We start from the raw sequence: 26,154 nt of genomic DNA, 5'->3' as shown, positions 1-26,154 counted from the left end.
CGTCAGGGATCTCTTGGTATCCCGAGGATCTCTTGGTTTCCTCAATACACGTGCTGGGGATCTCTCGGTATCCCGCACCTCAGCTCAAACCATAAAATACGTATAGGGGATCTCCGGGATGCCATCTCGTAGTCCCAAAGTAAAACACACAACAATAACTCAAAGAACACTCAATTTCATACCAAAGTAAAACAGGTATTTCTAACCTAACATGCTTTACACAATACAAATAAGGCAGTTCAAGCAATAAGGCAATTAAGTCAATTAACACATGCTTCTCCAAGCTAACAACAGGCTTAAATTTCAAGTAGAATAAGTAGGAAAGGAAAACACAATTAAAGCTACTTTAGTGAAAACAAGATTTTCAACAATTAGCACAAGTACGCATTCGTCACCTCATGTACAAGGCATTTCAATTACCACAAATACCAAATCCTAAGGGGAATGTCCCCCCCCACAAGGTTAGTCAAGCCACTTACCTCGAACCAGCTCAAAATCAACCTGAAAGCACGCTTTTGCCACGAGTACTCGACTCCAAATGGCCAAAATCTATTCAATTCAATTGCATAATATAAACAACACTTCAAATAACTGATTCTACAAATAAATTCTAAGCTAATACGTGAAATTAGGCAAAATAACCAAAATGCCCCTCGGGCCCACGTCTCGGAATCGGGTAAAATTTATATTTTCAGAATCCTCATACTCTCATGAGTTCATGCATACCAAAATTATCCAAATCCAAGGTCAAATTCCCAACTCTCTTCCAACTTTTTCCCAATTTTCAGCTCCAATCCGAAATTAAATGATAAAACCAATAATAGATTAGTGGAATACAACTAGAGAGGGATACAGAATTGTTATCCAATGATCTTCTATTCAAAAACCCCACAGAATCGCCCTACTCCGAGCTCCAATTCAATTTTTTCCAAGTTTTGAACTAAACCCTCTAAATTTCATATTTTTACCCAGCGACTGCCGCATCTGCGGTCAAGAGAGCGCACCTGCGAAAGAAGGCATCGTAGGTGCGAAAATCACTTAACGGGCTGGGTTCGCTTCTGCGGTTGCTTGGCCGCATCTACGGCACCGCATTTGCGAAAACCCAGCCGCACCTGCGGTCCTAGAGCTTTGGCCCAAACTCACTTTTGCGGCCACCTAGCCGCTTCTGCGGTCCCACACACGCAAGTGCGATTATGACAGGTTCAACAAATTCAAATTCTTCTTAAGTCCAATTTAATTTCCGTTAAGCACCCAAAACTCATCCGAGGCCCCCGAGACCTCAACCAAACATGCCACTAATCCTAAAACATCATTCAAACTTGTTCCAACCTTCAGAACGCTTAAAACAACATCAAAATACCAATTTAGCATCAGATTCAAGCCTAAGAACTTCAAAAACTCTCAAAATACGCTTTCGATCAATAGCCTATCAAACCTCGTCCGAATGACCTGAAATTTTGCACACACGTCACATTTAACCCTACGGAGCTACTCCAACTTCCGGAATTCCATTCCGACCCTCGGATCAAAATCTACTATCAAACCGGAAACTTCAAAAATTTGACTTTCGGCATTTCAAGCCTAAATTAGCTACGGACCTCCAAAACACAATCCGAACACGCTCCTAAACCCGAAATCACCCAACAGAGCTAACGGAACCATCGAAATTCCATTCCGAGGCCGTTTTCACACTGTTCCGACTACGGTCAAATTTCCAAAACTTAAGCTCTCATTTAGGGACTAAGTATCTTAAAACTCTCCAAAACTCCAAATAATTCCTCATGGCAACTCACAATAGCAGAAGCAAAACACGGGGAAATCAGTTAATAGGAGATTAGGGCGTTAATTTTTAAGACGACCGGCCGGGTCGTCACAATGCAGAAGAAGGAGGAGAAACTCAGAAAATCATATGAAAATTCTGAGCAGAATAGATTTGTATTTATAGCCAAAGTTGGGCTGAAATCTGAAGAGGTGCAACTCTTCAGAATGACTGTTTATGCAAAATGGCCACAACATAAATGCCATAATGTAAATGACTGTTTACTCAACAATAAAGAGGAAAAATTGAAGAGGGTAGTTTAATTTTCAGTTACACAACTGAAAAATGGATTGGAGGATATAATATTAATATTTATTTTAATATTAATATTTTGTTATTAAAATAAATATTTAATAACATTTATGTTAATATTTTACTATTAACAAATAAATTTGGTCCAAAAAATTAATCAGTCAATCGATTGACCAAATCCGAAGCCGAAGCCGAGCGACGACGACGACGTGAAACTTGCCTTCTTCTCAACTCTTTAAGAACTAGAAGAAGAGCAATTGCTTATATACCCATAAAAACCTATTCCTCTTCCAATATGGGACAATGTCCCTTTGCCAAGGGGGAAACTTAAAATTTCACTCAAAAATTTCATTTCCCTCCATTTCCCATTCACTCTCTTTTAAGTATTTAATATACTTAAATACATAAAACCTCAACTTTCACAAATAAAATCATTATAATATAGTGAAAAAAACCCAAAAATGCTAAATCTAGACGGGAAAAAGGTTGAAACGTACGTAAGCAACTAAAGGAAAAAAGGGAAAGGTAAAAAAGGTGATAAAGTTTAAAGAGAACTATAAAAATAACAGTAAGTAAAATTTAGAACTTAAATATTTATGTTATAACCAATAATATGGGTATTATGTAACTTCTTATATATTTTGATACGGTATCGATATTTTGCTATTTTAAATACCGAATGTGGCATGTAACTTTTGAATACCGAATACCTAATACTCCTACCATTTTTTTTTTAAATTTAAACTAAATACCATATTAAATATCACAATATGGAATACCAAATATCTGAATTTTCGCTTTCGACTTTCCCTAAACGTGGGCAGTTTCAAAATTGGATTAACCGGCAGAATAGCCTAGAACTATCAAATGACGGCTCTACGATTGGTGATGTTATCAATGCTCCCAAATAGTCAAATTAATTGTGGAATGTTCCTGAAACGTGCCGAGGGAACGGATTCTCATGTCGTTTTCACCAAAAACCCCTTTCTCATTTTCCCTCCCAAAAACAATGCTTCGTTCTTCTCATTTCAATTTCAATATCATATCTATAATCCATTCGTGATTACATTAACAAAAAGTAGTCCATATCTTCAGAGAATTTTGTCCTAGAAAAGAAAGATAGGGTTTCGAGTGGAGAAATGTCACCAATAGTGGCTCCCTCTGCGGCGGCCAAACAAGCGGAACAACTGAAGCAAGATGGCAATAATTACTTCCAGAAAAATCGATTTGCCGCTGCCATCGATGCCTACACCGAGGTGAGAGAGCTCTATTTTATTTTATTTTTTGGCTTTTGAATCTTATTTTCATCCATTTATTTTCTAAATTTCTGAATGGATTTTATAGGCTATTACATTGTGCCCTAATGTTCCCATATATTGGACCAATCGTGCTTTGTGCCATCGGAAACGCAAGTACGTGCTCACAACATTATATTCTTTTGGATTTTTTGTGATTTCTTATGAATGTTCATTTGTCGTCGTCATTTTTGGTTTATAGTGAGTGGACCAGAGTAGAGGAAGATTGTAGGGAGGCTATTCAGCTCGATCACACTTCTGTTAAGGTCTAACTGCTTGTACTATTTATGAATTCACATTGGTGTTTTCATGATTTCATCTAATCTCTCCATCAACATTCATATTTCCTTTTCCCATTTTTTCTAATCTGTGATGATTACAATAACTAGCTTGAATCATGCTGCAAATTTTCTGAAATAGGAAAGGAAAGGGAAATGAGTTTTTTGCAGGACGTCTCAGCCGGAGCATAAGCTGCTTGTAATGAGCATTTCTTGCCATTTGTCAAAAAAATACTGGGAAAATATTCGCTGGAACTATTATTATTATTATTATTATTAATTATTAATTATTATTATTTCTGAGAATTGTTTTTTTTTTCCCAACTCTGAGAATTGTTCATTTTGTAATTTAAGTGTACAAATTGAGGCATCTGTAAGTTCAAAATTTTAGAAATTAAATTTAGCTTGTTAGAGTTTAGAACCCTAAATGGAATCATTTTTACATTGTTTCAAATCTCTTGTTAATTCTCTGAAACTTTCAGCCTTTCTAAACTTGTGGAGCTAGAAATTCTGAGCTCTCTAAAGATAATAATGATTTGACAGGCGCACTACATGCTAGGTCTTGCATTGCTACAGAAAGAACAATATGCTGAAGGAGTAAGAGAATTAGCAAAGGTAAGGACACTTGTCTCTCTGAACATTTATTTTGCATATTTGTCCATGGACCCCAACTTTTTTGGAACTGAGGCGTATAATAGTAGTTGTTCTATGTTTTCCTCTGGACTAGTCATGTGTTACATAGCAATCATGCATTACCTGTTATATGTTCGATGTATTTCTTAGTTTAAGCAGCAGGTTTTAACTGTTTATAAAATCAAGTGACTTGACATTCATTTTTCAAGGCAGGCTTTTCTTGTGCTTCTCTTCCTCCTGGCATTATTACTTCTCTTTCTTTTCTTTTTTTCTTTTTTTACAAAATCAACCTTCATGCATTTAATTTGTATTCAGATTTATAGTAAACTTCTATATTATTGCTCATTTCTTGTGTGTTAGACTTTTTACATAATGAAAGTTAGTAGGCTTATTTGGTGGAAGACTAGCTTTCTGAACTGTATATGGTTTCTAATAATGTTTCAGACTTTTTCTGAAACTGAGTTGTGCGTGTCATCTTTGTGCAAGGCTAATCCAATCCTCTTTTTCTTTTTCAAATTTTATTGGATGTCCCTGAAGGAATGACTCTTTCTCACTTATTTTACTCAATTTCATGAATGGCAGGCTTACCTTTATGCTTTGACCTAAGTAATTGCTCCAGTCAGTACATTTTATGTAGCACCATCTCTTTCGTAGTACTTTCCAAAAAAAAAAAATGACACCTTTCTGTATTTGAAAAGAAAGTAATTTTAAACTTCCATTTTACCCTTATGCTTTTATAGCAACAAAATCTCATTGCATGTTTAAGATCGCAAGCTCCAAAAGTCTTGTTTTCTTTCTTAAACCCTGTGTCTAATCAAACTACATTGCATAACTTGAAACGGAGTCGTATATAGAATTTAGGATTATAGTGCTTTGCATAGATCCTTTCACCTTTCACCTAAAGTATAGCGCCACACTAATAATTCTGTTAGAAACTAAACTTAGCATCTTTCTTGTTACTACTGGTTGATCATCGGTGGTAATATATTCAGGAGTGCCTCTCTAAGCTTTCTTAGAATAGCTACTCCCTCTGTTTCAACTTGTTTGAACGTTTTTGGAGTGCAAGGGTCAAATTAACTAATTTTCGGTCTAAATTCGGGCATAGATTCTTTTAGTTTTTTGAAATAAAATTTAGATATTCAGGAACTACATAAAAAGTACTATAAGTTACAATAGATAAAAATTTAAAATATTTAAATATTACTTGCAAAAACATGGTCAAAGATAACCTTGTTTGACTCCCCAAATAGTAAAAGGTTCATTCTATTTGAAACGGAGGTAGTATTAGACAAAGAACAAGGAATAGATGGACAAATCTTGTGCAAGGATTATACTAATTTATGTGTTTGTAGATTTGATTTTCTCTTTCTGGAAGGTGGATTGTATTTGCTCGGTTATACATTTCAAATGGCATAATATGAATCTGTTGCAGGAATGCAATTTAAGAAACCTGAGATGTGCAACTGGGAAAAGTTGAAAATACCAAATTAAGTAATTGACTAAGTTGGCTTTCAGAGGAGAGGTTGTTGCAGCTTGAATAAAGTCAGTATTAAAGAGTAGGTTGTGAGCACGTAGATGATGAAAGCTGAAACTAATGATGTACTTTAATTGATCCCACTACGGAACTGAAAATTCCCATGAGAGAGATCCACAAATTTTTTATGTGAAGCTAAATAGCTGATAGTTAAATTGAAAGAGTATCTAATTCCAGGAGAATAATAGCCAAGTGAACTAACTATGATATTTAAGTGGAGAAAGGTAGAGTGGTGGGCCCATCATCCCGAGTTTAGAAGGCTGTGGTTGGCCTCGGTTCCAGATGGATTTCTCGGTCATAAGAAAAAAAATTAATAACAAAATATCGGGAAACTTCATTTATTTAGTCCAATAAATATAAATTAGACCAAGAAACTAAAGTTGTTAGTTGGTTGAAGAAGAACTTGAGAAACAAGTTAAAGAACTATACTCGTGTCATCCAAATGACTACAAGTATGCTCTGGCTTGAGTAGGACAAAAACATCTCTATTTCTAGAAAACAAGTAAAGAGTCTGGCATATCTCATTTTAATGTATTCGTCAAATAATAGCCAACTTGTAGCGACATTTATGTTGCTCGTTTTTGTTCCCAATAATTACTAGAGAAAGTAGAAATTGTTCATCAATTTGTGCACTATTTCATGGACAAAAATTAGCTATAGACATCTTCTTGTTATTCGTATATTTACTAGTTTGGATGAGTAATTTATTTCTTCAGTAGATATTACTCAACTGTTTGTTTCTATCTTTTTGTTTATTCTATTATTATGGTGTGCGATTTGAGTAAAAATTTACTATTGTCATAAACACAAAAGTCGAGATGGTTAATGAAGTGTAGTATGCATTTGTGAAACGTATAAAAAGACCTCCTGTTTCATAAAATATAGCATAGCATTTATTATGTATAATTTAGGGTAATGTAAAAGAGATTGGTATAGGAATGTACCAACAATTGAAAATGTGGTGACCATTGAAGAGTATAAGAGCGCTAAGAGATAAGCTACGAAAGCGATCAATGAAGTCCAAAGTAAAGCTTTAGTTGACTTGTATCAAAAGTTAAGAGACGCACGGATAAGAGAAAGAAATGTATAAGTTAGCACAACTAAGAGAGAACATGGGTAAAAGGGTTTAAGATAGGTGCAAGGTATTAGAAGCAATTTCCAAATGCCAACTAGTATTGACAAGAGATACATCAGAGAAAGATGGAAATGTTATTTTGATTAACACAAATTCTGAGGATAACTTATGGATCCTTATACATCCATGCAAGAGAAAAAGCTATGCTAACCTCGTAGAAATTGGTCATGATGAACTATACAACACTATATTCAGTATAATCCTATATAGTGTGGTCTGGGGAGGGTAGTGTATACGCAGACCTTACCCTTACCTCGTGGAGATATAAAGGTTGTTTTCAATAGACACTCGGGTCAGGAAAGCATAAACACCATATTAATGAAATAAGAAATAAGAAGGGGCAACACCGAGAAGCCATAGAAAAGCACCATAAAAAATAACAAGATGTTAAGATGATCAAAATGCAAGAAATGACAGGTAGTCATCGAAACCTAATACCAACAGAATGCGAGAGCACGTACTAATACTATCGGCATGAACAATCTAAACTATCTAACCTACTACCCTAATCTTCGACCTCCCCACCTTCCTATCAAGGGTCATGTCCTCGGTCAGCTGTAGTTGCGCCATATCTTGCCTAATCACCTTTCTTAATTTTTCTCTGACCTACCTCTACCTCTCTTTAGGCCCTTCAATGTCAACTCATCACATCTCTTTACTGGGGTGTATGTGCTTCTTCTTCTCACATGTTCAAACCATCTAAGCCTCGCTTCCCGCATCTTGTCATCAATAGGGACCAGACTCACCTTCTCCCTAATAATTCCATTCCTAATTCTATTTAACTTGGTGTGCCCGCACATCCATCTCAACATTCTCATCTCTGGTACCTTCATCTTCTGGATATGGGAGCTCTTGACTGGCCAACACTCAGCCCTATACAACATAGTCGTTCCGACCACCGCTCTATAAAACATACCTTTAAGTTTTGACGGCACCTTGTCACACAGAACTCCGAAAGCAAGTCTCCGTTTGTTCCATCCCGCCCCAATACGATGTGTGACATCTTCGTCAACCTCCCCACCCCCCTATATAATAGACCTAACGTACTTAAAGCTACCTCTCCTAGGGATGACTTGTGAATCCAGCCTCACCTTCTCTTCCACTCCCTGAGTTGCACTACTTAACTTACATTTCAAGTATTCTGTCTTGGTCCTGCTTAACTTGAAACCTTTAGACTCCAGAGTCTGCCTCCACACTTTTAACCTCGCGTTAACACTGCCTCGCGTCTCGTCAATCAATACAATGTCGTCTGTAAATAACATGCATCACGACATCTCCCCTTGGATGTGGGGTGTCAGTACGTCCAGGGCAAACCAAAAAAGGGCTGAGTGTCGACCCCTGGTGAAACCCCATCATGATCGGAAAATGGTCCGAGACCTCTCCCATCGTCCTCACCCGAGTCTTTGTTACATCATACGTGTCTTTAATTGCCCTAACGTAGGCCACCAGTACACCTCTACCTCCAAACACCTCCATAGAATTTCCCCCGGGAATTTATCGTAAGCCTTTTCTAAGTTGATGAACATTATATGCAGGCCCCTCTTCCCCTCCCTATATTGTTTTATCAATCTCCTAACAAGGTGAATGCCTTTTGTACCCGAACGCCTTGGCGTAAATTCGAACTGGTTCTCGGAAATCGAAACACTCATTCTCACCCTTTCCCAAACCTTCATAGTATGACTAAGCAACTTAATACCCGATAGTTGTTGTAATTTTGGATATCACGCTTGTTCTTGTACAAATGAACCATCGTGCTCCACCTTAACTCTTTGGGCATTCTTTTTGTCCTAAAAATAATATTAAATAACCTAGTGATTCACTCGAAGCTTGCCTTGCCCAGAATGGAAAAAACTCCACTGGGATTTCATCTGGCCTGGTTGCATTGGCCCTGCTCATATTATGCATAGCTCCCACGACCCCCTCAACTCTCATCTGCCTACAATACCCAAAGTCATAGCGACTCTCGGAGGATTCCAAATCACCCTGAACAATGTTTCTATCCCCCTCCTCGTTTAAGAAACTATAAAAGTAAGTCTGCCATCTCCGACGGATATACGCCTTATCCAACAAAACCCTACCTTCTTTGTCCTTGATGCATTTTACTTGGTCCGAGTCACAGGTATTTCTTTCTCACCTTGGCTAGACTAAACAACCTCTTATCCCCGCTGTTACCTTCAAGTTCTTCATACAAATGACCAAATGCTCCAGTCTTAGCCATCGTAACGGCTAACTTCGCCTCCTTCTTAGCCAACTTATATCACCTCCCTATTCGACCTCTTGTCCTCCTCGTCAATGCTTTCCACTAGCTTCAGATATGCCTCTTTCTTGGTTTTCACCTTTTCTTGGACCTCTCCATTCCACCACAGAGTAGCCCTTCAAGACCCCTAATACCTCACTTACAACTTCTCTGATGCAGTGCGCAGTCGTATTTCACATAACGCTCGCGTCCCCACTACTCCTCCAAGCTCCCTAGTCAGTAGCTTAACCTCCAACTGCTGCGCTTTGTCTTCAGTCAAGGCTCCCCACTTGATCCTAGGTTGGCCATATATCATCCTCTTCCTCCTCTTCCTTGTGATCTCAAGGTCCATGACCAGAAGCCTATGAAAAGTCGTGAGGTTCTCACTCGGGATAACCTTGCTATCCTTGAACTAAAGGATGCCATAAAATAAGAATTTGGAAAGCTTGTGGTCCAGATGATAGCACTATAGTTGTTTGGAAGTGCCTTACAAAGGTTGAAGCAGTTTGCTTATCGAAGCTATTCACATTACATTAAGGACTAAGAAGTGAAAGATGCCAAATAGTGTTGTCAAAGGCAAAAAGCGTTAAAAAGTAGTCCAAGTCTACTGGGGCTTTAAGCGCAAAAAGCAATTAAAGTGTGGCTTATGGCTAATGAACAGGAAGGAAAAACAAATATATATATATATATATATATATATATATATATATATATATATATATATATATATATATATGTATGTATGTATGAAAAAAGTGATAATTTCATTCATAATGATTTCTTCAACAATTAATATATCTTTTTGCCAATTATACTTGTTGTTTTGTACCGCTTTATTCAAGATAGAACTTATAGGCAGTGAGGCACCTTAATGCCTTGCCTACACTGAAGCGCAACCTAAGTGACCCTGAGCTTTTCTTAGTTTCAGGGCTTAAGCTCACCTTAAATGAGCCTTTGACAATACTGATGCCAAATGCGTGGAGAATTGTGTACATTGTTAGGACATACAAGAAAAAAAGAGGTACTATCGTGGTACTAAACTTACAAGTTATATATAGTGGAACTTTATGAAATAGTGATAGCACAAATTTATCTTTTACTTGTCAAAAAAGTGACAACACAAATTCAAGTATTAATAGGGAACAGAAAATTAGTTTGAACTTGTGCCTTGTTCATATAGAACATATGTTTATGTATGTGAAGACAATTGGTTTAATTTTATAGGAATAGAAAAAAAAGGATCTACATAATACTCATTGGCCTAGATAGTTGCTTGAGAAGAAATTAATTTATATCAATTATATAAATGCTTAAAGCATATGTACGAAGATCAAGTGGGAGGACAGTAGAAGGATATACATAGGAATTTCTATAACTGCGGGTTTAAATCAAAATTTGTCTTGGGCTCATATTTCCCTACTCTAGTAATGGTGCATCCTATTTGCAAGATGATGCTATATTGATTAGCGAAACCAGAGCAAGAGTCAACCAAAAGTTGGACATGTGAGGAAGCACTCTAGAGAATAGAAGCTTGGGATAAAGTGGAAGTAAGATGGAATGTACTCTGCATTTAGCTGTCACAGGTAAGATGAAGTTGAAGTAAAGCATGCACAATTATGGTATTTAGATGCAGCAATTGATATTTTTAGGCTCAATTTTACTAGAAAAATGTATGATTTATGAAGATGTAACACATAAAATAAAAAATGGATGGGTGAAACGGAGGGTGTTATGCAATTGGAGGATAGCTACCAAGCCAAAATTTAATTTCTATAGAACAATTATTAAACTAGAACTAGTGAAGTTGCCCGCGCTTTGCGCATGCATACAAGACATCAACATTAAATTTATAAAATGATATTTTCGACTTCTTCTTGTTGTTACTATTCTATTATCGTATTTTATCTTGTGCAAAAGTTCTATTCGGAAACAGCCTCCCTACTCCAGGGTAGGGGTAAGGTCTGCGTTACGCACTACCCTCCCCAGACCCCACTTGTGAGATTATACTGGGTTGTTGTTGTTGATATTTTTGACTTCTTGTGAAAAGAAGAAATGAAAAATTTTCATGTAACCTTGACCAATCTATAACTAATTTGAATTATTTATTTCTTTTTCACTTTGAGTTATAAGTTTGACTTTAATATACATTCCATCCAATATAATTTGAACTATTTAGCTATTTTTTTTGTTTTTGTTTTGAAGGCTACTTTGCTATTTGAAACAAATCTACTCGTATTTCTTCCACAACTACCTTAAAGATGAATCTTCTGGCCAAGATATAATATTTTTCATATTGATAAAATGCCTAGTTTTATTTCTCAAAATAATAGGAAGCTGGTTTTTTCTCTTTGATCGATCAGATCATTTGGATTATCAATTTCATTTTCAAGGGAAAAAAGTTCTCTAAAACTTTGAAAAATAATTAATAATATAGCTGGTGGTCTTAGGTCTATATAGAACTACACTAAATAACAAAAATCAAAATAAGATATTGACAACAACTAAACTAATGACAATATTTGACATGTAAAATATTCTTATGAATATAAAATAACTGAAGAAACTTATGATAATTAAAGTAATTTTATGAGATAAAATTCAGATATGACCTACTGCCTTTGGGATTGTTTATATGAAGAATCAACCTAAATAGACATTCACCCAATCGCTTAAACTTAAAATAGCCCGTGGATGTATAATTTGTAAATAATCCATGTATAATCATCATCTGCAAAAAGAAAAAGAGGAAAGAGAACAAAAGAAAAAAATGTAAAAGAGAAAGGAAAAAACAAATAAATCCCACAAATTAGACATTAGCAAAAAAGACGAAAAAGTGAGAAATTGAGAATACAAGAGATTAAAAAATGTTAAGGTATTCAATAATCTATATAGTAGTAGAGAAAGCATCAAATATCAAATACTGCTCAAATTATAAAACAAAACGTATGCAACATTGAGTACCAATGCAATAGTATTAAAAATAAAAAAAAAGAGGAGTAAAAGATCCCTATATCAGTGGTGGAAAATGACAAAAATAAGTTAGCCACAATAACAAAGAAATCAATAACAGAGATTGAATGACAAAAAAGTGAGAATGCAAGATATTCTAGGAAGAAGGAATTCTGAAAGCTACAAGTTTAAAGTGGAAAATCAAAAGGCAGAAGAGGTAATAACAGATGTATGGTTTCTTTTCCTCCGCTGCTTCTGGACTCTTCTCCCTTCATAGCTATTGTTGTCTTCCTGCAACTCACGTCTTCGAATCATCATACCCAATTTGTTCATCGTGTCGTAATATAGATTGCAAGATCACTATTAATGTCCTTCATTTACTACCAGCTAATAAAAAGGTATTAGAAATGAAAGGTTTTGGAAACTGAAAATGGGGCAGCAGATAGTTAAGGGACTTTTCGTAACTGAAATTAATATAATGAGATGTAATAAATGCAATAGACAATGATCAATTTTTAAGTATTGAATAAATTAAATTAAATGAATGAAGGGGAAAAAGGCAAAAAAAGGAGAAAAAAGATAAATAGGATCCTTGGCCAAAGAGAGGTGCCAAGTCACCTTGTCCATTCCCTCTTTTATATATATATATAGATGAATGAATTATTCACAAGATGAGTATCATGGAAATACAGAAGTTAAAGATAAATTTAGTGTCACCGGTAGATTAGATTAAAAGTGATATCTTTTGTTTGAAGGTTGAACAACATAGTAGTCAAAACAAGAGATCTTCAGAGTTGATCTGGTCATATCTTACGCATGCGTACTATGATAATGGAAGGTGTTAATTGCCAAAAGGGAAAGGTAGACTTACATTTCTACTAAGTTGCTCGGACTTGGGCGCGGGTGTCCAATATGGGTGCGGATTTAGAAGTCTAATTTTTCATGATCTAAATTTTAAGATTCGGGGGTACGGATCCAGGTACGGATACGAATGAGAGGATTCGGCAAAAAATAATTTAAATATCTAAAATTGGAGTAATAAAAATACATTCAAGTTATGAGACATTATATGAAAAATTATAGGTATTTCAAGAAGGACAAAATATTAATCAAAAGGAGAATCCCAAAAGAAGATAAAAGAAAAAAGACTGCCATAGTGATTTCTACATACAAGGTATCCTTTTTTTTTTTCAATTTCACAATAGCTTTTGTTTTGATTTCAAAAGTTATTGTATTTATCCCGAATTTCTATGTCGATTTTGGTCAAAGTATCCAAAATCGATTAACCAAATCCGGTACAGATTCCACATCCGCACACATGTCGTGTTGACATGGATGTGGCACCAAAAGTGAAGAGTCCGCGCAACTTTGCAATTCTATGTGAACTTAGAAAGTAATGGCACCCGATGGAAGTAAAGAATCCATTGATTAGTTAGAACTAGGAGTGACAAACGGGCGGGACAGGTCGGATATGGTTCGGGTCGAAAACAGGTAATGAAAAAATTGATAAATTATCCAGCCTGACCCATATTTAATACGGATAAAAAACGGGTTAATCGACGGATGATACCATGACTTCTTGCATATGATCACTTTTGGGAGAATTCTTAGTCTCTCTAACTTGAGGAACACCCAATTTGAGACTTTATAAATATAAAAATTAGACCCATTGGTTATTCATTTTCTAAATGGATAATATAGTTCTTATATCCATATTTGACACGTTTTTAAAAAAATCATTATTCAACCCACTTTTTAGTGGATAATATCGGTGGTTAACTGTTTTCTTTTAACCATTTTGTCACCCCTAGTTAGAACTGAAGCTTAGTTGTGGTTATCTTACATCACCTCTTTACATTTCTTGTAAGCTTTATTTGGGAGAGAATTATTTTCCAAATTGGAGATACTAGTGAATTTGGAGAATCTCTCGTTTTAAATAGCTAATATGAAGTGGGGGAACAAGAGCATCTAAGCATCTTTACCGTGAAAGAATGCTATTAGTAGATTTATACTCAGAATCAGGTATTTGACCCAGACCCTTGGCCATGAAGACTAATATGGAAGACTAAACTACTTACCAAGGTTATTTGTTTCAGTTGGATTGCTCGATATGAAGCCTGCTTAACACAAGATAATCTCAATAGAAGAGGCTTTCGACTGGTAAACAGATGTTATATTTGTAAAGAAAGCTCATAGAATGTCAGTCACCTGCTTTTGAATTGCCCAGTTGCCACTGATCTGTGGAACATGTTCTTTTTGTCTTTTTGGCTTGAACTGGGTCATGCCATTGCATATAAGAGACATATTTAGAGAGTTGATACAGCCATCAAGAAGATCTGGTTGATGATTCTTGCAGTTATTTTTTGGAGTTTGTGGAATGAAAGGAACCAATCTCAACTCCAAATCACAATCTTAAAGCTAATTGTTTGTTTGCACGTTTTAGCAGGGTTAACCCTGTAATTAGCACTGACCACTTTTTGGACTTTGTTAGCTCCCTAGTTATAGCTTAACACATTTTAAAGGGGCTTACAAACTCTTGTTTTTATGTATTTTTGTCTTTTGATTTTGTAACTATGCATCTACGTGATTCCTTTCTAATGAAATACCTTACTTCATCAAAAAACGAATAGCTAATTTGAAGAAACAAATTACGGATCCGTGAAATGATACTACTTGAAGTAGATTGGAGTAGATGCCGAGGATATATATGGTTGACCCCAACTAATTGGACACTGAGGCGTAGTTGATGATACGGTTGGTGGTGGCATGAACAGGATTGTGCTAGCCTAGGCCTTGGTTTGTGGTGAATTATTATTTATCTAGTCTATTAAAAAGCTAGGGAGACAAAATTTGAACCCGTGACCTCAAGGTTATGACCCTTGCAAGCTACCAAACTGCTTTTTAAGTTATTTTAGAATATAAGCTTTTATTGTGTGAGGGAGTATTTTTCTTTATTGTATGAGGGAGTAAAAAGTACTCCCTCAGTCAATAAAGGCTTAAGCTATTCCTAAAGATCGATATGGATCATTACAGAGGTTTTTTGACTAACATTGTGGATTAAGGGGTTTGAGGAACGCTTCAGGATTTTATTATCTGCCTTGGCAAAAATTTGGTGCGATTAGTGCATAAGAAAGCCCCTTGAATCTTGTCATCTGCCCCTTTAGCTTGGGTCCATCTTCACGTGATCTGGTACTCTAGCGCAATAACAAGTGTTGAACCAAGGATGGCTGGACTACTCGAGCTAAGCTCTGATACTTTAAGTCATATTATCTTAGCAGTTGTCATTGCTGATTACAGATAACATCTCATCATATGAGCATGATAGTTCGTTACCAAGGAAATAAAATTACTTCATTTTGAGTTGAAAATTAAAAAGCATGATCGAGGTGCTTTGAGCATATGTTGTCCTGGTTTGTTAATCATCACGCGAACTACCAGTGTCTTAAATCTTGAGTCAGTTCTTGGCACAGGAAGCCAATTTGTAATCCATCACCATTTAAATTCAGAACTTCTGTCCATTAAGGTTCTGGCACAAATGATTTATTGATTTATTTTTGTGGGTATAGCATGACTTTTATAAAGAAGTTTGAATGAATATATTTCTGTTGTACTTATCATGAGTATGTTCAAAAGATGATTCTAGGATATTCATCTTGCTTAATTATCTTTTGGTATAACTGTTTAATGTATCAATGATAGGCATTGGATCTTGGAAGAGGTGCTAATCCAAATAGTTACATGGTTGAAGAGATCTGGCAGGAGCTTGCAAAAGCAAAATACTTGGAGTGGGAGCATGAATCTTCAAGACGCACTTGGGAACTTAAGAAACTGAAGTAATGACTCTTGCTGTAAAACTTATAAATTTGCTTTACTTTCCTGGTTTTCACAGCAATCACCCATTGTTTCTCTTGTATATGTACATCAGAGAAACCTGTGAGTCAGCTCTCAAGGAGAGACATGGGCATGATAGCTCTCAGATAGAAGGGTTCATAGATAGATCGACATCCCTGTTGAAGCAACTGGACGCTTTAGGCAGGGTTTTCAGGAAAGCTGCAGAAGATGATACTCCCACCGAGGTCAGTCTTTTGGCTTTATTTCCTTACTGATTTCTCTATATTGTGTGTGTATGTTGTGTTGTCCTCTGACACCTGCTAAGAGTTAACAGGTACCTGATTACTTATGTTGTAAGATCACACTTGACATTTTTCGTGACCCTGTCATCACGCCCAGTGGGGTTACATATGAAAGGGCAGTGATTCTTGACCATCTGGAGAAGGTAAAATTGGTTCATCCACTGCTTTAGCTCGAAGGTTTCGTTGTATGTTCTATTAATATTTCCTGTATGTGGCAAATTAGGTGGGAAAGTTTGACCCAGTCACACGGGAACCCCTTAAACCATCTCAGCTGGTGCCAAATTTGGCTATAAAAGAAGCTGTACATGCATTTTTGGATAAGCATGGCTGGGCATACAGGATGGGTTGAACCTTTTCTTGGTATGGTTGATAATGGTTGATAAATGTCGACTGGGTCTCTCATTGTTGGATGCCATATCCAGCCTTATTTGTCATTAACCCTGGTTTACCATGTAGTGATTGTTCTTACAGTTGTACAGGAGTTCTTTTGTGATGGCTTATTGGTGTTCATCAATTGTACAGTACTCTTAGCCAGTGTTTGTGTATTGTTTTAGTGGTCTTTTTTCTTATCCATGATGTTACAGTGATCTTGTTTATTACATGAAAGGATATTCTAAAGCGTTAATTGATAGACAATTTGTTCCCATGTGGAGAAAGACGAACTGAATTACTTCTCTTAAATGGTGCATACAAAGTCTTGAATCTTGGTTTCACCTTGCGTTTATGTCCCGTTTGTGATTTTGGACCTGACCAATGATGAGTGACCATTTTGAAATCTTTGGCTACAGGAGTAGATATTAATTTTATTCCAATCAGAAGAATGATTAGTCAGTCATTGGTTGATCATCTTCTATTGCTTCTTAGATTGATGCCAGTTAATAATTGATTCACGAGTTATATTATACAGCTTGTCTCTGTCAATTGCATTGTCGAGTAATATTAGTGGCCATGATTTGCCCATGGAATCTTCATCTCCATTATATGCCAAGAGACAAGGAAACAGAAATCTACTTTATCCTTAGCTGCATTTTTGTCGCGAAGCTTGAAAGAACGTGGTCTACTATTATTATTATTATTATTATTATTATTATATCAAACGATCAAAGGGGTAATATGTTCCCTATTAGTACGGGCGGAAAAGCGTAGGGGATAAAGCAGCACAGCCCCCAAGAGATTTGTAGTCCTATCTCTCGCTTGTAAAGTCAAGCTATGGTGAGACCCCCATCTTTGACTTACTATTTATTACTTATTGCAGTGTTATCTTTCTAGTAAAAAGCAAGTGACTCAATGAATTTGTAGTATATGAACGAATGAATTTAAATATTGAAATTGTATTTGAACATAGAGTTTTGTCTGAAACAAGTTGAAGATTTCCTTTTTCCTCATTTGGTTACTCCACTTGTTATGAAGCCTCTATTTCAGTCATCTTGGACGCACTGAAAGGGAATACCTCAAGGGCTACCGGTAAAACCTTTCATTCTAATTCAATGCTCTTTATACCGTGCGACAGGGCGGATGTAGTGCATTAGGTACGGGTTCAATTGAACCCATAATTTTTGATGCAGAGTAAAAATTTATATGTAAAAATTTATTAAAATCACAAAAATAGTAAATATGAGCCCATAACTTTTAAAATATAATAGCGTTAATGTTAAAAATATTAAAAATTGAACCTATAGGGTTTAAATTCTAGATCTGCCTCTGCTTGCGGGGAGGTTTTCATCACACGGATCACCTCATTAATAGTAAGTACGGAGGAAAAAGATCAGTATTCGCAAATACTGAAATATTATCTATGGCCTAAAGCTACACTTTAACAAGTTCCATTGGAAGGTTGGTGTTTGCAACGAATTTTTAACACACGAAAAATAACTGCAGTCACAAAAGAATAAAGTTTTATCAATCAATTGTGAGTATAATTTTATTTCTCTCTTGATTTTCTCTCTCGATTATCTTCGTGATTCATGTATCTAATATCCATGAAGGTATGTTGATCTTCTTGAAGAATTTAATTATCAAGAATTATCCAGCCACATCTTGATCTCTTTGTGAGTATCCCATGAGTTTGTGGGATATTCGAGATGAACTTCATTTTTGAGATTTTTTTTGAAAGGGAATATGTAACATTTTTTTATAGGAGTGACCTAGGGTTAGGGTAAAGCAGCCTCCAAGCTAGATTTTAATAGAGTAACCTCTAAGCTACTCTAATAGACTCCTAAAATCTCAAGAGTAGTGCTTTGAATTTTGGACTTAGCCTAATTTCATATAGGCTTGATTCATTAAAATTTTGATATGTACAAATGCCCCCTACTTCAAGATTTGTCGAGGTGTAGGCTTGTCAAAACTTGAAGACAAGACTTGAAGTACTTGACATCGCAGTAGATGATTTTGACACTTTTGATTTTCGATTTGCATGAGAAAGAGATGAAGGGAAGAACTGGTCCCATTATGCGTGCCCAATTTTTTGCAACGAATTTTCGACACATAAAAAATAACTGCAATCACAAAAGATCAAAATAATTTTATCAATCAACTGTGAATACAATTTTGTTTCTCCCTTGATTCTTCTCATGATTATCTCCGTGATTCTAGGGCTAGAGCAGCGTGTTTCTCGAACGCAGGATGATGTAGACTTTCTTGGATGTATCTGATATCCATGAAAGTATGTTGTGGATCTTCTTGAATTATTTGATTATCAAGAATTATCCGGCCACATCTTGATCTCGTTGTAAGTATCCTGTGAGTTTGTGGAATGTTCGAGATGACCTCCATTCTTTAGATGTTTTTTTAAGGGAACATGTAATCTTTTTTATAGGGCTGATCTAGGATTTGGATATAGTAGCCTCCAAGTTAGGGTTTTGATAAAGTAGCCTCCAAGCAATCTTAATAGACTCCTAGAATTTCAAGAGTAATCTCTTGAATTTAGAATTTAGCCTAAATTTCATATAAGCTTGATCCATTAAAATTTCCATGTCTACAATTGGCTCGAGGCTCGCCTGCAACACTGAGTCAATGTGTTATCCCAGAGGCCGCAGGTCCACTAGCTTCATCTCTTAAGTGGTAGCTAAATCTGATCTTTTTGGTGTTTGTCGGCAAATTAAAAAATTGGAAAAGGAACAGCAACTAGTTTCTGTATAAATTTTGTATGTATAATAACAGAGGAACCAATTAAATGTCTAAAATAGTTTGAAGTTATATTGTCCTAAAGTAGTAACTGGAGAAAGGGACATCACCATTGATTTTAAGTGGATTTTTAACTTGTCAACTGGAGTTACGCGCTTGACTAGTTGCTTTCATGTGTTTTAGCATGGTCGTTGATTAGATTTGAAAAGTAATTCCACAGTAATAACGCGTCTAATTACCTTCCAATACGTGAAAGTGAAAGGGCGCTAACATTTTCTTCATTATTAACTTTACAAATTCCAAAATTATCTCTAATCATAATAGCTGGATTCCATAGCTCTATATTAACTTCTTTTTTTCAAGCGCAAAAGAGTGATTTGGAAGCTTGTCTGTAACTTTTAGGAAACTAATCAAATGCATGAACTTTAATTCTAAATTGAATTGTTCAAATCAATTCAGAGATATGTTGTTTTTACTTTTTAGGAGTTTAAGTTATATAAATAGTTAGTGTATGAATAACGTCAAATGATATCTATAGATAAGCCTTTTAAGATGTAAGATTTCTAATCTTAAAAATAAGATGAATTACCTACTACAATAATAAAAAGGACTTGGTGATGTAAAAATTCCATACACCGAGATATATATATAACTTAAGCTCCTTTCTAAAAACAATGTTATCCCCTTATGAAGAGAATTGCATAGATCAAGACGTCTAAGATTTTCAAAGTTAGCCATGACCTTAAGATAATGGGAATATGAGATCTTTGCTCTTGCCTTGAAGATTCCTCATGCCCTGGTTTGTAGTAGTGTAATCCCAATCACTTGAAATAAAATAGTAGTAATACAAAAAGTGGTCCAAAACTAATTAAATAATAAGTGGTACAGTTTGTTATCTTTCTCAAAAGGCTTTTTGCCTTGTGCCGACAGTTTTGTGAGGCTTTAAGCTTTTCATTTTGCTACAACGGAACCAATAACCAAAAAACAAAAAAAGAGTAAATGCGAATAGAACATCTGATAACCCTTTTTCTTGATGAAATTGTAAAATATATGATTCGTCGGAAAAGTCGTAACATATATATTTTTTTCTCTTTAATAGAATCGCTGAATTTCTTCATGACATTCCTCTTTAATATGAATCATTAATTAATATTTCTTTCTTGGAGTCACTACCCTATTAATATTTTGTTTTTAAATAAATAAGTGGACCAAGAACTATTTGCATAAGGCTTTGTAATTCAGCCGTGTTAACCGAAACGAAATACACCATATGTCACTTAAGTCTTATTTGTTCTCTTCCATCATAGGGAACAACAAAAATAAATCTAGATTGATATGTTAAATTGCTAATAACTTAATAGGTATGGGCGGTCTCTGAAAAGTAGAATGAGGGAAAAGCCGAAATAGAAGGGCTTTTCTTGAGACTGAAATAGTGAAGTTACAAGCACATTGGGCTTATGTACCTACCCTCGACGAGAAACAGACAACTTAGGAAACTCGAAACAAAAAAGAAAAGTTCTACCTTTTTCAGAACAACGCTAAATCAAGTGGACAACAATCAGCTAATAAAATATAATTAGTCTCATCATGATAATCAATTCCAAAAATTAGGCTACTTGTTGCTAAAATCAAGCCTAAATCATCCCAAAATCAGTGGTGAACTGCAATAATCGCTTCCAGATCGATAACACTCCAACAACTGAACAATATATATATATATGCCAAAATAAACATGATAGCTGGATTATCATTAATCAACTAACTAAATCGATTAGTATCAATCGACCAAGTATACCAATGCCATTCGTCTGACTATACAAATCCACCAAATTTAACCACGGAGAGTATAAAATAGTCACACCTTAGAACTTGCAATAAGTAAGTAAAAATTTATTCCACGTTACCATTTTGCTAATTACTAATTTTTGTTCCATGCTTACAATTGCATGTTTGTGGTTCAGAATCATATATTTCCCTAAGACATGAAAACTTTTTCACGAGAGAAGGATGAAAAAAGTAATAGTACAAAAAAAAGTGGCTTCTATATACGATATAAATTAATGGAAAACTCGATACATATAAATTTTTCTTAAATAATTGATGGAATTAGGTCAGACACCTGCACTGTTAAAGCAATTCTTTTTGCTACAAAGAGGAGCACATGGATTGCACGTGCGAGGCCAGATCCCTAGGCTGCAGAGTTTAAAAATCATCAATGACTTAATACTTCTCTTATACTCCTTGTTTTGTCCTTTATATTCTTCTTTACTTTATTCCTCCATCTAAGAAGAAAATGGATATGGGGAATCAGAAATCTTTAAAAAGCTGTTGACCACCTACCTTGTATTCCATATTCTTTTTACATAATGAAAAGCATCACATGATTACCCACTTGCTAATCTTTATTGATAAACCATAGCGTGACATGAGGAATAACTGTTATAGTACTTAGATGCTAGGACACCAATACACTCACTTTACTTCTCACTCATTTTGCGTATACGTCCAAACTAAATAATACTTAATACTATTAATTCATCTACACCGCCATTGTTAAAACAGTTGCACTATCTGAATAGTCTTAATATCTATGCGTGAGATTTCACTTGCTCGTCATTAATGTAATACTGTTACTTAAACATCTAATTAAGAATTTATGGCCAAACACTAGCTTAGTCTCGCCATGTTGCCACAACCAGGGACCACTTCAAACAGAAAGGGGTAAAATAAAAAAGGTTACCACGGCAGTGAACAGATAGGATAAAAAGGCTGGTGGTTTACTGTTGGAATGAAGACTTTATAACCAAAAACGAAAAAAGGTGATTTTCATTGCACATTGGATGGACCATCTCAAAATATCACAAGACCCTTGAATATGGGCATATTCTTCCCCTTCGGTATTCTTCCAACTACATTCTACAATCATTTATCCATAACCTTGATATGGTACAAGATAGTAGGATTTTTTTTATGACACCTCAAAGTGAGTTTTTTTAAATAGCTTTTTAATCATGTATTATTCAAATCAAACGCGAGTACATCAGTAATGAGATACGGAGGGATAGTATCCCACTCCATCGAACCAGACATAGAAACAGATGCTCTAGCAACAGTGAGCAACCTGATTCGCTGATAAGGTAATTAATTTTTAGCTTTTGTTTGGACAGGTGATATCTATAGCAGCTTGAGCGCACCTTGACTATTTCATCGGATACCTGCTACCATCTATTAACACATATATACCAAATAACTTTGTCCACCAAAGCTTAAAGCTTAAAATCGACTCTAATTATATGTAACTTTACCTGAGACATACAGAATAACTTTACCCATCAATACTTGGGGAAATCACCTCAACTTTTGGTCTCGAGTTTTTGGCTTTTTCACTCAAAGCCAGAAGCAAGTAAAGTGAGAGTAACACTAGCACCACCAAAGGGGTAGGAAGGAATCGGCCTTTTGTTTTTTGCCATCAGTAACACAACCCCACTGGAGCCATGTGGACAGTGGATCTTATTACCATTACTGTGGAGAAAAGAAAGGAACATATCTGACCCTCCACAGTAAGATTCAAAGTAGAAACATCACATTTTTGCTTGCAGACAAATCAAAGAAACCCCACTTGCTTGCTGATACTTCCATTGAAGTTTAAGCTAATATCCCACCACAGACAGGAGAGCCATGTGGAACAATTATTTCACAACCAGTCACAATCTTATTGGTAGCATATGAGGAGAAGAGCCCACAATTCTTCTGCTAGATATGCAAACAATCAACCAAAAGCACCATGTGTTGTGCATCTATTTTCAATCAAACTAAAAGACCATGATTTTATTTATACAGAAAAACTCCCTCATAGTAATTATTCACAATGACTATTACTTGTAAAAACTCAGATAGAATGTACAAAATGGAAGGTCGCAAACGAACCACAACATGCCTCAATATATAGATGAAAGGAAAAAGGCTAATAAGGTTGGAGCAGAATTTACAGATTTTGTGCTTCAACTGCTTCTCTTTATGCAGTATGAGTAAGATTCACAGCCCTGTTCAGTCTGTCGAGAATACCGTTGGCCTTTCTCTTGGCTCTTGCTGTACCATTTTCAGCAAGTTGAGAGACTGTCCCGTAGGTTTTCTCCTCATCCCTTATTATCTTCCACTTGGTTCTGTCGGTATAACAGATTGTGTAAAGGATTGCAATACAATTCTCCTTGCTACGAGCACACGAGGTCTCCCTTATTATATTAAGCAAACATGGAACTGCTCCAAGGTCTCCCATTTCCTCAATTGCCTTTTGATTAGTTGATAGCATTGCTAGTATGGCTAGCAATTCGTCGACATGCACGTTATTCATTATATTTTTCAGGATAACCCTCACGGCACCATCTCTAACAGCTCTTGCCTTATTATCATGGATAATGCACAGACTAAAAATAGCTGAAGCGACATCCTTCATCGCTACCGGGTTCCCTTCATCTACGAGTTCAACCAGCGGTTTCAGAGCACCAGATTTTCCGATAAGCTCTTTATTAGAGTCGAGTGCAGACAGTGTGAAAAGGGCAGCTGCTGCATTGCTCCTTGTTTCAATCGTTCCTGATCTTAATGCGTCCATAAGAAGTGGAACAACCATTGGAGTCTCTGCGACGAGCTTCTTGTTATTGTCATGGATGGAAAGATTCAAAAGTGTAGTGATTATGTCTTCTTGGAGATTCGGATGAACACCACTATTGCTTCGAGAAAGGGGACGCAGAAGTTGAGGAATTGCATCTGCAGATTCTCCAAATAGTGCCCGAAAAGAAGGCATTTTCTTCGTTAACAAACGTAATTCCCTTGCAGCAACTTTTTGATCAGATAATATTGAAGACATCTTCTCAAGCAAAGAGAAGAATAAATCTCGATCAGCTTCAGTCGACCCTTCATCATTCAGATACTGAACAGGGTCTGGCATTTGAATCCCATTATTTTTACACCATTGTGAGATCATCTCACGAATCAAGTGATTAGGTGTAAGAATTGTATGTGAAAGTACTTGTTGTGTTCGAGGGCACGTCCTATTCCCAGCCTTTAACCATTTCTGAATGAAAGGTCTATCATAAGTCTGCAAAATTCCAACAAAATATCGGCAATATGTCTAAAGACTAAGTCACAACCTACAAATCAAAAAAGCCCTTCGAGCAGACTACTGGAAAGAACAGAGACCAACATTTGATTTTAAAAATTTAGGAAAAGCTCGACACTCAGTACGGGAGTCCATTAAACTGAAATACTTTCCAAGTCCAACAAAATTGATGAAATCACCAAAATTGATTATCAATGAGACAGCATAATTGGATTTACATGTAAGTACATGAAACCCAACTCTAATGACACCAAAGATTTTATTTTTAATTAAACATTATACCGAGGAAAATGGAAAGAAACGTACCAAGGGAGAAAGATTAAATACACAATGTTATACCCTAATAAGACCTAATTAATCAGAGATCATAATTAACTTTTCAACCTAATTAAAAAATAACCCAAATGGCTAAATTGAAAGAAAATAAAAATAAAGAACCACCGTTTCCCCACAATTCCACAAACCTCCAAAATCGGTCAAACACACCCAACAAAAATAAATCATAATTAAAAAACCCATGACAATTATGGTCATGAACCGAGGAAAAAAAACATCAAGCACCACAACAAATTATTATCTTCAATAGTGAATTATGACAGTGTATGTTAGAACTAACCTGACCGGTGGAAACGATAACAGGATCCCTCATGAGTTCTTTAGAAAGTGAGCAGCGAAATTCATCAGGCAAAACACGGGCAGAATCAGGACTAGTCCTGAACGAGGACTGTCGTTTAAGCTTTAGGTCTTTTAAGGCGAAAAGGGTTTGATGAGTTTTATCAATGGCGTCCACATTGATGTCATCTTCAGACAAAATAGCCTTAACTAGTCTCTGTAACTCTCTTTTCAACTCTGTTGCTGCCTTTGCAGTCGCCACAGTAATTGGATCGCCTTCAACTACACCTGTCTTCGCCATTCGAAAATTTTGTCCCTTAAATGACTGCGCGAATATGTGAGATCTCTTAGAAATATAAAGAGCAAAATTTTTTTTTGTTCACAATGAGCAATTATTCTTTGTGGGTTTGTTTACAATGAGCGGCGAAACAGAGTGCGTGAGTGCAATTTCTCTCATCCATTTTCAATATTCCGCCGTGACCCGCACTCATACCTTCTCTCTCTCTTACTTTCTCTCACTACATACAGGCAGTCCACACACAGAAAGGAGCATGGAGTAAGAATGATGGGTGTAGAAAATATTGGGGATATATTTTTGGGGGTGAGTTATGTCATTCTTTAGTGTGTGAGTGTGTGAGAGAGAGAGTGAGCGAGTGAGGTGGGGTCCAGGGGGTGGTCCGGTGTGTACGCAATCAGGGGAATCCGTGGCCGGACAGCTGGACATCTACGCGTATGAGTCTTAGGAGTGACTCGTCATCATGCACTCTCTCTGTCTCTGGTTTCGGTGCGTGCGCTGCTCCCTCTTTCCCCAGATCTATTTTGGCTAATCTTCTCCCATTTTAAACAACTAGTACTAGTATTAGAACCCGTGCGATGCGCGGATAATATTATATTAAACTTATTATATTAAATTGCAATGTTGCTTATTTTAGCATTTTAAATCTAATTATCTCAAGAAATTTTTAAAAATAATGCTTCTATGCATAATGTATTCCAAGAACAAAAACTTATGAAATTAAAAGATACGAATTATATGATC

The 26,154-nt window shown here is 36.0% G+C and overlaps 2 protein-coding genes across 3 annotated transcripts; one reads left to right on the top strand and one right to left on the bottom strand.

The window, feature by feature from the left end:
- Positions 1 to 2,941: 2,941 nt before the first annotated feature.
- On the top strand, positions 2,942 to 16,895 carry LOC107804476 (E3 ubiquitin-protein ligase CHIP-like). 2 transcript variants are annotated; one of them, XM_075245186.1, is made up of 8 exons: positions 2,947 to 3,327; positions 3,416 to 3,483; positions 3,569 to 3,632; positions 4,188 to 4,259; positions 15,831 to 15,964; positions 16,057 to 16,207; positions 16,297 to 16,407; positions 16,488 to 16,895. In XM_075245186.1, exons 1-8 carry the CDS (start codon positions 3,211 to 3,213, stop codon positions 16,611 to 16,613), a joined length of 843 nt encoding a protein of 280 aa, XP_075101287.1. In that variant the 5' UTR covers positions 2,947 to 3,210; the 3' UTR covers positions 16,614 to 16,895. The 2 variants fall into 2 exon arrangements, with proteins under 2 accessions (XP_075101288.1, XP_075101287.1); XM_075245187.1 differs by lacking the exon at positions 4,188 to 4,259 and having other exon boundaries at positions 2,942 to 3,327.
- Positions 16,896 to 23,187: 6,292 nt separating this feature from the next.
- LOC107804475 (U-box domain-containing protein 9) lies at positions 23,188 to 25,925 on the bottom strand. Its single transcript, XM_016628376.2, has 2 exons — positions 25,120 to 25,925; positions 23,188 to 24,482 (listed from the first exon to the last, which is right to left on the bottom strand). Exons 1-2 carry the CDS (start codon positions 25,414 to 25,416, stop codon positions 23,403 to 23,405), a joined length of 1,377 nt encoding a protein of 458 aa, XP_016483862.1. The 5' UTR covers positions 25,417 to 25,925; the 3' UTR covers positions 23,188 to 23,402.
- Between the last annotated feature and the right edge of the window lie 229 nt (positions 25,926 to 26,154).

This window comes from Nicotiana tabacum, chromosome 22, assembly GCF_000715075.1.
Source record: "Nicotiana tabacum cultivar K326 chromosome 22, ASM71507v2, whole genome shotgun sequence".
NCBI lineage: Eukaryota > Viridiplantae > Streptophyta > Magnoliopsida > Solanales > Solanaceae > Nicotiana > Nicotiana tabacum.
The sequence above is the reverse complement of the archived record's forward strand: the minus strand, read 5'-3'. Positions and strand labels throughout refer to the sequence as shown.